This window comes from Gopherus evgoodei, chromosome 23 (genome assembly GCF_007399415.2).
Source record: "Gopherus evgoodei ecotype Sinaloan lineage chromosome 23, rGopEvg1_v1.p, whole genome shotgun sequence".
NCBI lineage: Eukaryota > Metazoa > Chordata > Testudines > Testudinidae > Gopherus > Gopherus evgoodei.
Window position 1 is genome coordinate 14,784,238 of NC_044344.1, and position 15,936 is coordinate 14,800,173.

At 51.0% G+C, this 15,936-nt stretch overlaps 1 protein-coding gene across 2 annotated transcripts in view; it reads right to left on the minus strand.

The window, feature by feature from the left end:
* The window catches only part of ARHGAP27 (Rho GTPase activating protein 27), an 81,387-nt gene that overhangs the window by 47,462 nt on the left and 17,989 nt on the right, over positions 1 to 15,936 (minus strand). For both annotated transcript variants that reach the window (XM_030541181.1, XM_030541182.1), the window contains one exon: positions 7,811 to 8,692. In XM_030541181.1, the coding sequence (XP_030397041.1) occupies positions 7,811 to 8,692 (882 nt within the window). The remainder of the gene's footprint in view (positions 1 to 7,810; positions 8,693 to 15,936) is intronic.

Below are 15,936 nucleotides of genomic sequence, written 5' to 3' on the forward strand. Positions count from 1 at the left end.
AGAAGAAAATGTCCTGCTAACCTGTATTTTGTTTGGATTTTTGGAAACAAAACAAAATCCATTGGTTTTCTGATTGGGTTTTGGGGATTTTCCAGGCTCTTCCCCCTTTTCCACTGGGAACCCCCACCCCCCTACATCTTGGCTCTTTCTAGTTGGAAACAATAAAAAATGTGTGAAATGCGTTTGCTCATTTTATCACACCTATTTACCTCCCCTTGACCCTCCCCCGTTCTCATTCTAGTGGGAAAAGTAGGGCAAGAAGCCTTGAAAATCCCCAAACCAAACTGAAACACTGAAAATTTTTAATGTACTAAAAAATGAAAACCCAACACAAAATTGTCAAAGCGTTTCAGTGGCGCTGCTGCTTGCCCCTCAGAAAGATGCCGTCCAAGCTGATGGGTTGCCATGAAGCCCCATTTCCAGGGACAATGTTTCGTTAAATGTTGACCTGCACTAGGCAAAAACCTTGTCCTCTGCCAATGAGAACAGTGGGCTTAGCAGGGTGGGCATGTCCAAGAGTAAATACCGCGCAATGCAAAGCCACCAGTGCAAGAGGGTGAGTGGAGAGCATTGCACGGCGCTGCCAGCTGGAGGGGTGATGCCAACAGGGAAATTTTACAACACTGGGTTTGGGCCAGATATGGAGCCAGTATAACCACGGCTGCTACACCAGACCAGTAAAACCCGTCGTGTGGACAGTTATACTGGGAAAAGATGCCTTATCCCAGTATAGTTTATTGCCCTTCACGTAACACAGAGATTAGCATGACAATACAAATCATTATAATACTAAAACAATCCAACAGCAATTACAACTATTCCAGCTCAGTGGCGACGTGCATGTATCTATTAGGGCCTAGCAGGTCTTTTAGAAAGAGAGACATAGCCCAAATAACAAGCCTGAACATGAATGGTGTGAGGCAAAAGGTAAAACTGGCATGAGCGGGTAATCTGCAGTACAAACAGGTGAACAACAGGCTGGCATGCCTTTGGCAACCTCAGTACTTCAGTACTGGTGACATCCAGTAGTGAAAACTGAGACACGCAGAGGCAAAAAGTTCACAATCTTACTGTCAATGTGTTTTGTGTGTGGTGTCAGTCCTCACCATGTTGCTTCCTGCCAAGTTTTGGCCGCCGCCCATGTTTGCTGAATGCCTTGCAGACTCACCTTCCAGCCTGAAATGTCACAGAAATAAAAAGTGCCCCATCTATTGCTAGCGATTCTGGCCTAAGAAGAGCAGTGCATGACAGCCCCATGCGTGTTATGCATCTTCCACTATAAACAACCCCCTGGGTTCAGGGAACGTCCAGGCTGCCCGAAGAAGGTCGCTAAAATCAAGAGGAATGGCGAAGAAAAGTCTAGTTGTGCCACATTAACTCTGCCCCGGTGCATATACAGAGACAGTCTAGTTACACAATCACCAACTATTTCCCAGTGCAATTCCACACCACACTTTCTCCTGCAGGCAGATACACAAGTGCAGCCTCTTGTGCCCTATTTTTTACTTCTTTAGATTTGTACACACAACTGACGACCCCTAGGGCACATCCACAATGTCTAGCTTTGGCAGACGTACGTGCATTAGCTCTGACTTAGCTAATGTGCTAAAAACAGCCTCATGGCTGCCGCAGCATGGGCTGGCCAACGGAGTACGTACCTAGGCTCTCAGATGGTGCTGTACGCGGGTGGCTAGCCCGAGGTGCCGCCCATGCAGGCTGCCATGCCACGCAGCTAGTGCACGCACAACTACCTCCAGCTGCTGTGTGGACATAGCCTGTAATCCACACCCATGAAATAACTGTGCTCTCGAAACCTCTCTTGACCATGAACCCACACATCTGCCACAAGCACCTATATCCCAGAAGAAGGCAAGGCCCTTTCAGGTCCCCCTGGCCTGGCAGCATGGCAGCTATTTCTAACCAAGTGAGTTCCAAAGCCTACAGCTCCACTCCGCTGCCCCTGCTCTGATTGGAGCTGTGGAGAGAGAGGTCTTTCACATGAGTCGGCGCCAGGCCACTTAGGGCTTTCTGGGTCAAACCTGGGGTGACCAGATGCCCGATCTTATAGGGACAGTCCTGATTTTTGGGCTGCTATTACCCCCCCACCCCCGTCCTGATTTTTCACATTTGCTGTCTGGTCACCCTAGTCAAACCCAACTTCTAAACTCTTGCAGGGCTCAGGAGGGAGCCACAGTTCTGGTGTAACTCACTTCCTAAGCCTTTAGGGTGAGGAAGGGTCTCCGCCACACAACGGGCCTTCTGCTGGTTGCGCCCTTCTGGGGGCTCAGAGCCCCCCGACCCAAACGCTGGGGAACCACGAAGAGCTCGGTGCTGAGGCAGACTTGTGCAACACACCCCTTAATTCCTAGGCCTGGGGAATATTTGTGCAGATGCTGCAGCAAACTGAGTGCAGGAGATCCCTGGCATGGGGCTGGACAAGAGGCAGCAGGGCCCAGCAGTTGTGCTCTGGAGCGGCGGTGCCCATGGAGAAGCTGATGGGTTTTACTCTGACTGGAGCAGAAAAGCCCCAATCACCGCCCTCAGCCACCCGCTCCCCTGGCCTCAGTTCAGACCCAGGGGCTTCTCCCTGCTCCCAGCCCTTTCTGCTAAGGTAATCCTGGCCCTGGGCACAGGCCCCGTTGTCCCAGTGGCTAATCCGCCGCTGCCCTGGCGGCCCACTAGTGAGAGCCTGTCCCCTGCCCTGGGACTGGCAGCTGAGCCCTGGGGTAGTGGCGGCAGGGCTCCGGTGGTGATTTAAAGAGTCCGGGGCTCCGGCTGCTGCAGAGCACCCACTAATTTTTCCCCGTGGGTGCTCCAGCCCCAGAGCACCCACCTATGTCGCTGGTAGCCCTTCCCTTCGTGGAGGTGGGTTTTTTAGAGCGCTGGGAGAGCTCTCTCCCAGCACCATGCCGTGACTACACAAGCCACGGCAGCGCTTTAACGTTGCCAGTGAAGATGTGTCCTAAGACGCTAAAAATCCAGCCATACCCCAGGCCAGCTCCTGCCATCGCTCTGGGGCTGCCCTCTAGCAGGAGCAGAGAAGCAGGGGCACAAGTGCCACCAGAAGCTGATGTGCTGTAGCTGGCAGCCCAGAGGGCCAGCAAGCCCAGGAGGTGGAGTCCAACAACCCAACCACCCTGGCCCAGCCACTGCAGGGTGCCCCCCCCTTCCTTGGGAGCCTGGCTGGCTCTGTCAGGAGGCTGGGAATTGGGCGTTTGGGCAGCAGATGGGGCAGGCGAGCGCCAGACCCGGGGGGCACTGTTATGCTGACAGTAGATAGGCCAGTCTGTCCCCAGCAGACTCTGCGGCCTAAGCGACACCTGGCTGAGTCCTTACCCTGTACAACCCACTGGAAATCAATCTGGATCCATCCGCTGGCTGGTGCTGGGACAAAGGGGAAGGTGGTCCCCTATTCAACAGCTGGTGCAAGGACTCCGAGGGTGCAGCTCCTTCCCTGCCCCGGCATCTCTGCTCATCCCTGAAATGCCCATTGCACCTGGGCCAGTTGTGGAAGGAGCCCAGCCCTGGTTCCATGCCTGGGCCTAGGGGGTGTCTGTGCTGGGAGGGGGACCCCCTCCCCACAGCCCCTTCACGCCAGGCTAGCTGATGCAAAAGGGCTGCAGAGCAGCTCTGCACATGGTTATAAGGGGAGCGCTGGAAAATGGGGGTCTATATAGGGTCACCATCTGTCCCTGAGTGGGTGGGACAGTCCCGAAATGCAGAGTTCAAGTTCTGGTCTCAGGCTGAATGATTCCAGGACAGCATTTGTCCCGGATTCCCTGGGGTGCTGCTTTGTGCCTGCCCGAGGCCGAGGGGTGGGACCAGCCTCTTCAGGTTGGGGGCTGACATGGGCCTTAGTCCCCCCTCATCACGAGGCCCCACTGAGGCCCTGCCCCTGGCCAGGCTGAAAGCTGAAGCCGGGCTGTGGTGAGAGCTGCCCAGGGAGCCAGGGCCGCTGTGGGGAGCCCGGATTCTCCAACCACAGGTGCCGACTTCCATTTTTCTGGGTGGGTGCTCCATGCCCCCCAGCCCCCCTCTCTGCCCCTTCCCCCAAGGCCCTACCATCACCCTGCCTCTTCCCACTCCACCCCCTCCCCAAGAGTGCCCCACCCGCATGCCACTTCTTCCCCCTCCCACCCACCACCAAACAACCGATCAGTGGGGGCCGCTGAACAGCTGATTGGCGGGTGCTGAGCACCCACTATTTTTTTGGAGCACCCATGGAGTCAGTGTCTATGCCTCCAAGTGCCCTGGATGGTGCGCCCCAGGGGACAGGGACACAGGCTGGGGCCTGCTTTCAGCACTCTGCTCAGGGCAGGTGGAGCATCTAGGGTTCCACACTGGCCTGGGCTCCTTGGGCGGCTCTTACCCAGGCCCGGCTCCGGTTTTTGCTATGGCCAGAGGGTGGGGGCTCAGGGGAAGAGGAGAAGCAGGGGGTGTGGCCATTGAGGGGGTGTGCTCCTGTATGTGTTCCACTTTGCCTTTTGAAAAGATGTCCCCCTAGTTCTCCAGTGTCCCCCAATTACTGGTGATTTTATCAGTCCTACAATATTTAGTATTTTTACTAAATCACCAGCTCGTGGAGCCTGATGATTCTGCAGAATCTCATCATTAGGCAGACAGTGAGCGCCAGCTCTTGGCCTTGTCACGAAAAGTGGGACATGTGAGCTGCTTGTGAGCTCAGAAACCAGGTGACAAAGGAACTGAACCCAATGTTCAGTCTTATTAAAAATCGGACAGTTTTCACAGCCCTCGCCTGTGGCTTGGGGCCTGGCTGCTGTTCTGAACGCTTCGCATGGGAGATGCCACAGAGGCAGTTTCTGAAGCTGACCTGGGAGCTGCTACTAGCCACTTCCTCAAGAACTAAGAGGAGAGGAAGAGTGTGGAGAAGAAAATGCAGCAAGCGGGGCAGTTTGAAGCTGCTGTAGCAGTTTCTGGAATTGAATGTTTGCTGAATTGCTGAGCTACAAGCTGCAGCCGAAAAGGCAGCCAGGCTGCCGGGGCAGGACAGGGGGAGCAGTAGCCCAAGGGACCCCACTGCAGAATGCTTAGAGTCACAGTGGCCTCTGCTGGTGCTGTGACACTACGTGAGCACAGAGAGAATTTGATAACTAAACAAGGCAGCATGAGGATTCTGGCTCTCATACGAGGTTTCCACCCAGAGATTGCCAGGCACTTTGCAAAGGCGCCAGAAAGTATCATTAACCTCCCTCTACAGATGGGGAAACTGAGCCACAGGGCAAGGAAGTGACGTATCCAAAGGTCACACCCGATCAGGGCCGTCTCTAACCTCCCAAACAATAATCATTAAATGCGACGTCCAGAGTATTCATGTCACAGCACAGCTGCGAATTCCAGCGCTGGAAAGGCAGGCAGGGCCTGAAATTCAGGTTCCCCCACAACGTTCGCTCAGCGTTAGTGTATGTGAGGCGCCGGCAGTAGAAATGCTGCTGTGAAAGCGGTAGGAAGACTCAGAACTCAAGTTATTTTCTATCTAACTTTGCTTGGTTTCGGGACTGTGAGATCAGAGCAACCTCTGGGAAAGTCCCAGGCTGTGGAATGAGGACCATTCAGGGGGGCATGACTGGAGCCTGGGCCAGCCCCCTTGTGGGGCGGGGAGGGAGTGCTACCTAGTTCCACTCCTGGCCCCACACCTGGGGTCTCACCTGCCAGCCCCATGCCCAGGGCTCTGTTGCTGGCCACACGCTTGGGGCTTTGCTCCCAGCCCTGGCTGCTGTGGCACCAGCCTCGGACCCCTTACCCCTGTTTGTCCCCCCTCCTCCTGGAGCCGCAGCCCTGTCTCTGGGGGGCGAGGGGGGGAAGACAGGTGTAAGGGGGGCACGATGGAGCTCTGCGCCCGCCCTTCAGAAAGCTGTGCACCAGCAGCTCTGCCTTGCCATTTTCTGAGCTGCCCGCTGCGCCTGCCCAGCTCAGCAGGTGAAGCCCTTTGCCTGGGGGCGCCAGGGCTAGGAAGAGGGCGTCGGGGGAGAAGCTGAGCTAGCACAGTCTGTCATTGCCCGTCCACCAGGGAGTCGGGGCACACCCCAATTTCCACTTCTAGCTACACCACTATTGGGAGGTATCATTTGAAAACTAAGAACTCGCTGGTCAGTAACACCATAGTGCAATGTGTGCAGCAACATTACATGCAAAGTTAGAACCACACGATTAAATCAGGACTGAGGTGTGTTTACCAGACGAGTCTGGGGAGGAGTGAACCTGTTTCTCAAAGACAAAGCACAAGCTGATGCCTCTGGCCAGGTGCCATCAGAGCTGATGGGCCACCAGCTGCCAAGCGGCCGTTCTTTGGCAAGGAAGGGGGGCAGGGACAACAGCTCTGCTTGCCCCCCAGCTCCGTGCGTCCTTGCTCTCAGCTGGAAAGAACTTTATCCGGGGTCACTCTCGAGAAAAGCCATATCCAAGGGAGACTGTAAAAGTGAGGGGAAGCTGCAGCCCACTCCCCAGGCTCTCTTCCTCCCCATCTCTCTCTTTTCACCTCAGCCAACACATCAAGCAGCCATGGCCCTTGGGAGCAGATCTCGGCCTGAGAGCTGGGTCAGCAGTGCAAAGAGATACATGTGGCAAGGGACTTCAACTCGAACCAGGCCAAGTTTGCTATGTTTCAGAAGCGGTTTATCTTTGTTTTTCTTGTGACCATTTCTGACCTGCACTCAATTCAAGTCTCTCCCTGTGTGAGACAAGCAACTTGTTTTAGTCTTTAATTAAAGCGAAGCCAGTGATGGGAACTGAGCGGGTAACTCCTTTGAAGGTGGCAGACCAGTACACTGATCTCCTTACAGGAGCAACAGACCTAGTATAGCTGGACTATCCAGGAGAGGTCTGGCCAGTACAAAACATGCCTTTTTTGGGGTAGGTGGGGGAATTCAGGACAGGGAGTGTTAGGGTCACCCTGCGAGTAGTAACCAAGGCTGCTGGAAGCCAGACTGTGGCTGGTGTTTGCAGACAGGCTCCTGAGGCCAGAGTGGCTGGACCAGGCTGTGGCTACAGACAGACACTCGGGGTGTGACCTGCAGACTGTTTGGCTGTTTGTGAGCGGCCCAGGTGGGAGCTACAGCAGCGGAGCACTGTGAGGGGCCCCAGGTTGCAGGGCAGGGCTGACACAACCCCTCACTGGCCTGGGTCGCACCCTGCCATGGCAGAGCACTCCTTGGAGATTCTGAAGGGAAATACTAGGATATTCTGCCCCCCCAGGTACAAGCTCTGCAGGCAGAACACGACCTTGTGTCCTTCCACCTCAGCTATTCAGCCTCACCAGCTGGGACGCTGATTGCATAGGACAAGCTACAGGACTGGGCCTTAAACAGACCAGACCAGACCAGACACAGGACTGAAAAAAATAAATGAAAGCCAGAAAAGCCCCTTAAAGTCCCCAGACCAGCCCTTCCAAGGGTTTCCTCATGGTCCTGCAGAAACACACAAAGCAGGTGTGATCACGGCAGCACTTAGATCGTCAGCCTTTTCTCTGAGGCGCTCCAGGTGCTTACTAGTCATGAGATGAGCAGCACATTCCTTGCCCCCGATGTAGGGGACACGGGGGGAGAGACTTGCCCAAGGTGGTTGAGTTAGCCTAGGAACCCATGAGTGCTGACTCCCAGTCTGCTCCACTTAGGGTGTCCAGACAGCAAATGTGAAAAATCAGGACGGGGGTGGGGGTAATAGGAGCCTATATAAGAAAAAGACCCAAAAATTGGGACTGTCCCTATAAAATCGGGACATCTGGTCACCATAGCTCGGCTAACTGCCCACCTGTGTTCCCTTTTGTGGCCCAGAAGGAAGCAGTGCTACTCACCTGAGCTGACCGGCTGGACCCTGCTCGCGTACCTGCCTTCTCCTGTCTCTCCAGGTCCTTGATGGATTCATAAATGTTCTCAGATTGGCTCTTGCTGAGAGGCTGTGGGGAAAGCAAAGTGCCTGCTGCGGTCCCCACCCTGCGTGACCCCATGTGACTGACTCTAAGTCGGGGGTTGGGGGTGACCCTGGCCAGGTCATCCAGGGACTGCGTCGGGCGCATGTGCTCGATGGGGGGGATGTGCAGTGCCGGAGAGTGACTGCTCCTCTTTGCGCAGTGAGGGTTGTGAAATGAGCTCAGCACTGGAGGGGAGTCTTTCCCCTCTCCTATGGCTCGAGTCAGGGTCTTGCCTTTGAAGCTGGTGTCTTTGCAAGCAGGCCCCAAAGTTCCAGATCCCGACCACATGGACCCAGCCCCCAAGTCAGTGTCAGGTTCATTGGTATCCATTTTGTGCTGCTCTTTCTGCTGAGCAGCACTTTGGAATTTGTACTCATATGCCAAAGGCTGGTCCCTGGCTGGCTGAAAGACAATTGTCTCCAAGGCATCCTTGGAGACCAGCTGTCCAGGGGTTTCTGGAGGAAGCTCGAACACACTGGTGGGCCGGGTGACTGGGGGCAGTTCCTTCACATACTTTGCCGGGATGTAGAATGGACGGGCGTCCTTGCTTTTTTTAACATGCCACCAGTGATCGTTAGTTCTTCTCAACAGGACGTACCGCTCGTTGGGCTTTATGGAAATGAGTGTCCCATCCTTAGCCACATACTCAAATTCGTACTCCACTAGGACGTACACATCCTCCAGAGCGCTGGCCGGCTCCATGTCTGGCTGAGAAATCCCTGCACTGTGGAGCCGCTTCCTGTGAACAATTCCTGTTTCCTCCGCCTGAAAGACACGAAGCAGGGAAACAAGTTTACAACCCTCTAGCCCTGCCAGAGTCTGCTTCCCTCTGTTCATTGAGGCAGTCTCTTTCCAGTCACCCTCTTTACTCCAAAAGACCTGATTTCAGTGGAACCCAACCATCTCCTTGTAACAGGGAGGGGAATTAACTAGCATAGGTGTAGTCTGACTTCTATATTTGGGGGACTGGCTCCAGTCAGGCCAACAGGGTGGCACATAGGGAGGACTCTGTAGTAGCTCAGAACCCTCCCCATCTAGTGTCCCATCTCAAGTCATTGGGGATCTTTGCTACTGGCAGTCACCGATGGGTCCTTGCCATTGTAGGCAGTCCTGTCATCCCATCCCCTCCATAAACCTATCAAGCTCAGTCTTGAAGCCAATTAGGGTTTTTTGCCCTCACTGCTCTCCTTGGGAGGCTGCTCCAGAACATCACTCCTCTGATGGTTAGAAACCTTCGCCTAGTTTCAAACCTAAACTTGTTGATGGCCAGTTTATAGCCATTTATTCTTGTGTCCACATTGGCACTTAAATAACTTCTCTCTCTCCCTGGTATTTATCCCTCTGATACATTTAAAGAGAGCGATCAAATCTCCCCATAGCCTTCATTTGGCTAGGCTAACCAAGCCAAGCACTTTGAGTCTCCTCTCCTAAGGCAGGTTTTCCATTCCTCAGATCATCCTAGTAGCCCTTCTCTGCACCTGTTCCAGTGTGAATTCATCCTTCTTAAACACGGGAGACCAGAGCTGCACACGGTGTTCCAGATGAGGTCTTACCAGTGCCTTGTATAACGGTACTAACACTTCCCTGTCTCTACTGGAAATACCTCGCCTGATGCACCCCAGAACTGCATTTGCCTTTTCACAGCTGCATCACATTGATGACTCATAGTCATCCTGGGATCAACCAATACACCCAGGTCTTTCTCCTCCTTTGTCATTTCCATCTAATGAGTCCCCAGTTTATAGCAAAAATTCATATTGTTAGTCCCTAAATGCATGACTTTGCACTGTTAAATATCATTCCATTTCTATTACTCCAGTTTACAAAGTCATCCAGATTTTCTTCTATGATATTCCAGTCCTCCTCCCTATTGGCAATACCTCCCAACATTGTGTCGTCTGCAAATTTTATTAGCACACTCCCACTTTTTGTGCCAAGCTCAGTAATAAAAATGTTAAATAAGGTTGGTCCCAAGACTGATCCCGAGGAACTCCACTAGTAACCTCCCTTTAGCCTGACAGTTCACCTTTCAGTATGACTCGTTGTAGTCTCATAGACTCATAGACTCTAGGACTGGAAGGGACCTCGAGAGGTCATCGAGTCCAGTCCCCTGCCCTCATGGCAGGACCAAATACTGTCTAGACCATCCCTAATACACATTTATCTAACCTACTCTTAAATATCTCCAGAGATGGAGATTCCACAACTTCCCTAGGCAATCTATTCCAGTGTTTAACTACCCTGACAGTTAGGAACTTTTTCCTAATGTCCAACCTAAATCTCCCTTGCTGCAGTTTAAGCCCATTGCTGCTTGTTCTATCATTTGAGGCTAAGGTGAACAAGTTTTCTCCCTCCTCCTGATGACACCCTTTTAGATACCTGAAAACTGCTATCATGTCCCCTCTCAGTCTTCTCTTTTCCAAACTAAACAAACCCAATTCCTTCAGCCTTCCTTCATAGGTCATGTTCTCAAGACTTTTAATCATTCTTGTTGCTCTTCTCTGGACCTTCTCCAATTTCTCCACATCTTTCTTGAAATGCGGTGCCCAGAACTGGACTCAAACCCACCTTCAACCAGCTCCTTGTCCACCTTTCAGTTCTCATATTAATCCACATCATCTCCAATTTAACTAATAAGTTCTCATGTAAAATTTGTATCAAATACCTTACTGATATCCAGGTAGATTATATCTACTGCATTTCCTTCATCTAAAAAATCAGTTATCTTCTCAAAGAAAGATAGTAACTTAGGGTATGTCTTCATTAGCAACATTAAAGCACTCCCTCATGGCTGTGTAGTGCTGGGAGAGAGCTCTCCCCAAAAACCCCCACCCTCCACCAGGGGCATGGCTACCAGTGGTGGGAGCCTGAGCCCGAGCCCCTGCCTGGAAGATTTCAGCCAGAATTGTTGAACTTTGGCAAAGTTATAAGCCAAACCAGGGTCTTAGAATGAGAAGTATCAGGCAACCTTAAGTAAAGGTGCTGTTACTAGCACCACCCAGGAGTGGTAGACCAGGAAGAGAGGGGGCAGAGGCTAGCAGAAATATTGTGGGGACTGATCTATGTTTCTGCCTCTGCGTGTTGTTCCCTGTAAACTGTGTGTGTGGCTGCTGTGTCTCCCCCAGCTCCAAGTGCTTGGCAAGCCGTCCCCGTAGGCCCCTTCTTGTGATGCTCTGTTTGTGCCCTTGGCAACTGCCCCCCTCTGTAACCAGAGATGGTGTGAGACAGGGCAGCCAATGTAGTGAGCGAGCCCCGTCACAGTATATTAGAAATGCTAGTTAATAAACACAACTATGAAATAGTTGGCATCACAGACCTGGTGGGATAATACGCATGACTGGAATATTAGTATAGAACGATACAACTTGCTCAGGAAGGATATTCAGGGAAAAAGGGAGGAGGTGTTGCCTTAGTTATCACAGATTTGTACACTTGGAAATAGGAGACACTTGTTGAAAGTCTCTGGGTAAGGATAAAAGCGGATTAAAAACAAGGGTGATGGCATGCCAGGGGGTCTACAACAGACCACCTAACCAGCAAGAAGAGGTGAATGAGGCTTTTTTTAAACAACTAACAAAATCACCCAAAGCACAGGACTTGGTGGTGATGAGGGATTTCAACTACCCAGACATCTGTTGGGAAAATAACACAGCAGGGCACAGATTGTATAAGAAGTTACTGGAATGTATTAGAGACAATTTTTTATTTCAGAAGAATGAGACAGCTACTAGGGGAGAGGCTGGTCTAGATTTGATTTTTGATAAATAGGGAGGAACTGATTGAGAATTTGAAAGTGGAAGGCAGCTTGGGTGAAAGTGATCATGAAAGGATAAAGTTCATGATTCTAAGGAATGGTAGGAGGAAAAACAGCACAATAAAGAAAATGGATTTCAAGAAGGCAGAGGTTAGCAAACTCAGGGAGTTGGTAGGTAGGATCCTATGGGAAGCAAGTCTATGGGAGAATACAGTTTAAGAGGTTTGGCAGTTTTTCAAAGAGACTTTTATGAAAGGTACAAGAGCAAACTATCCCACTGCATAGGAAAGACAGGAAGTCTGGCCAGAAGACACCCTGGCTTCACCAGGAGATCTTCAATAATCTGAAACTCAAAAACAAACAAACAAACGAGAGTTACAAAGAGTGAAAACTAGATCAAATTCCAAAGGATGAATATAAAAACCAGCATAAGTATGTAGGGACAAAACTAGAAAGCTAAGGCACAAAATGAAATTAAACTAGCTAGAGACATAAAGGGTAACAAGAAAACATTCTACAAACAGAATATCTGGGTTGGAAGGGACCTCAGGGGGTCAATCTAGTCCAGCCAGACAGATTTTTGCTGAGATCCCTAAATGGCCCCCTCAGGGACTGAACTCACAACCCTGGGTTTAGCAGGCCAGTGCTCAAACCCACCGCCCTTTAGATTACATTAGAAGCAAGAGGAGGATGCAGGACAGGGTAGGTCCATTACTCAATGAGGGGGAAAAATAACAGAATATGTGGAAATGGCAGAAGTGCTAAATGTCTTTTTTGTTCTGGTTTTCAACAAAAAGATTAGCAGTGATTGGACATCTAACACAGTGAATGCCAGTGAAAAAGAGGTAGGATCAGAGGCTAAAATAGGGAAAGAGCAAGTTAAAAATTACTTAGATAAGTTAAATATCTTCAAGTCACCAGGGCCCGATGAAATGCATCCCAGAATACTCAAGGAGCTGACTGAGGAGATATCTGAGCCATTAGCAGTTATCTTCGCAAGATCATGGAAGATGGGGGAGATTCCAGAGGACTGGAAAAGGGCAAATCTAGTGACAAGCTATAAAAAGGGAAATAAGGACAATCCAGGGAATTACAGACCAGTCGGCTGAACTTCTGTACCCAGAAACATAATGGAGCAAATAACTAAGCAATCAGTTTGCAAACACCTAGAAGAAAATAAGGTGATAAATAAGAGCATGGATTTCTCAAGAACAAATCGTGTCAAACCAACCTAACAGGTTTCTTTGACAGGGTAACAAGCCTTGTGGATAAGGGGGAAGTGGTAGATGTGGTATATCTCGACTTTAGTAATGCTTTTGATACAGTCTCACGTGACCTTCTCATTAACAAACTAGGGAAATAAAACTTAGATGGAGCAACTATAAGGTGGGTGCAAAATGGGTTGTAAAATCGTTACCAGAGAATAGTTATCAGTGGTTCACAGTCATGCTGGAAGGGCATAATAATGGGGTCATGCAGGGATTGGTTCTGGATCTGGTTCTGTTCAACATCTTCATCAATGATTTAGATAATGGCATGCAGAGTACAAAGTTTACAGACGATACCAAGCTGGGTGGGGTTGCAGGTGCTTTGGAGGGTAGGATTAAAATTCAAAATGATCTGGACAAACTGGAGAAATGGTCTGAAGTAAATAGGATGAAATCCAATTCGGACAAATACAAAGTACTCCACTTCGGAAGGAACAATGTTACACACATACAAAATGGGAAATGACTGCCTAGGAAGGAGTACTGCAGAAAGAGATCTGGGAGTGATAGTGGATCATAAACTAAATATGAGTCTAGCTAGTGACCACTGGATCATCCTTCCTCTCTTAGAGCACTGAACTTCTTAACAAGCTGCCCAAACCCCCTTAACTCTACCCATAGGCGCTGACTTCTAATAGCACGGATGGGTGTTCAACTCCCCCCCCACTCCACCAAGCCCTTTCCCAAAGTCTCCACTCCAGCCCCATTCGACTCCTTCCCCAAATCCCTGCCCCAGCCCCACATCTTCCGCTGTGTGCGCCAAGATCCCGCTCCTTCCCCATCCCTCCTGTAGCTTGTTACAGCTGTTTGGCGGCAGCAAGCGCTGGGAGGGAGGGAGGGAGGGAGGAGCAGTGTTGCAGCACACTTAGGGAAGGAGGCGGGGGAGGAGGTGAAGCAGCGGGGTGGGGTGGGGAACTTGGCTGCTGGTGGGTGCAGAGCATCCACTAATTTTTCCCAGTCAGTGCCTATGACTACCCCTCACCAGTAACTACCTGCCCTCAAAATCCAGAGGTTGCCAGCTTGTGTGACTTTTATCTTGAGTATCATGGTGTTTGGTGTTAAAGCCCCAACTCCTGGGATTATGGGGGAAATCTCCGTTTTTTAAAAAGAGGACTTTTTAGCCCTCATGATTGTGGAGAAAAGCTTGAAAACATGGCCCATGCAGTGCCGCCCAGGGGAGAGGGGGGACAAGTGGGGCAATTTGCCCCAGGCCCCAAGCCCTGCAGGGGCCCCTACGAGAGTTTTCAGGGGCCCCCATGAGAGTTTTCGGCAGCAGGTTCTTCCGTGCTGCCAAACACACCCGGAACGAGTGAAGGACCCACTGCCAAAGACCTGGAGCTTCTTCCGGTGGCAATTCAGTGGCGAGGGCTCCTTCCGCTCCAGGTCTTCGGCAGCAGTTCGGTGGCGGGTCCTTCACTTGCTTCGGGACCCGCCGCTGAAGTGCCCTGAAGACCCGGAGCGGAAGGACCCCCGCTCCTGAAGACCCCAGGCCCCCTGAATCCTCTGGGCGGCCCTGGGCCCATGTGCCCTGTAAAGACTCATAGAGACCAGAATAAATACATAAAGGATACAAATATATTGTTTTTTAAACACTTATGATCTTCATACCAATCTCATGACATTTGCAGGCCTGATTCATGATGGCTGAGTGTCTGAGGCTGGCAGTGCTGATGATGTGTGTCAACTGTGCATGTCTCTGATATTAAATGAGGTGCTTTGTCTTCACATTCACCATCCTGTTTTCATGTACGGGCTCTATGCCGGTTCCCACCCTGGACCAATGAAACCAAAGAGCACAGGACAGAGCCCTCAGTTACCTGGGCACATGAGCTTTGGCTATGAAGGCACCATGTTAGGCCGTGTCTATGCTACAAACTTCGGTCAACACAAGTTATGTCGGCGTCCAGCTGCCAAAGTTAGTATATTGCTCGTGCACATGCCTACCTGGCTGCTTGCGTCGACACTGCATGTACTGACCAGAGTGTGGTGCATCACAGGTAGGTATCCCAATGTGCCATGCACCACTATTCAGTGCAATGTCTTTGAGGAATTTTTTTGCACTATGGTGTAGGGTAGAAATGACTCACCCTGTATTTGCAGACCTGTGGGACTTACTGCAACAATGGGGAACATGACAGTTTCTTGGAGGACAGTTTGCTGAGGGAAGCAGCGAAAAACAATTTCAGATTATGGGTGGCATTCACAGAGCAGCTGCTGGCAGCAGAGTATCACTTCTGGGCTTGAGAAACGAGCACTGGCTAGTCCTGGACTGGTATGTTATGTTCTCCTGAGAACTCTTGAGGAAATCTAGGGATGACACTGGCAGCCATATTTCTTCCAACACAGTAGGACTGGACTGGCTGCGTGGCTGAAGGAGACTTTAGAAGAGCACTTCAATGGTCGGTCAGAGTTGCGTTCTGTGCTGGCATGTGCTCTGGGCTGGAAGCTTTGGGTGCTGCTGGGAACTGTGTAGAACTTGCTCTACACTGGTAAATAGACTGAGTTTTCTTGAAGCTATTAATTATGCGGTGCTTGCTGTCCAAGGGCTGAGTGCACTCAGCACCACCCTGCATTCTGGAATGTGTGCTGTGAAGTCATACAGAGCAGTTTATTCTCCACAAATATACATGTACCGAGTGGCAAACTCCGGGTGGAAGAGCAACGGGTGATGCAATACAAAGTTTTAACGTAAATGAACAGAACGTGACTTTAAAATTGGAAAGGCAACAAACTGTTCTGTGTGGTTCAGCATGTGAATGTAGTCCACTGTGGCTACACACACACGGTTCTCACAGGTCAGGTATATGAGACTGTGGTTTTCTTTGCTGTCCCTCAGCGGGGTGTGGTAGGGTACTGCTGCAGCCTGTGACACCACATAATATGGTGGGGGATGTAGGGAGCGGCTACCATGAAGTTCTCCAAGGACGGCAAGGACCTGTAGGTCAACCAGGGTCTGCACCACTTGGTTTGCTCCCTGAGAAGCCCCA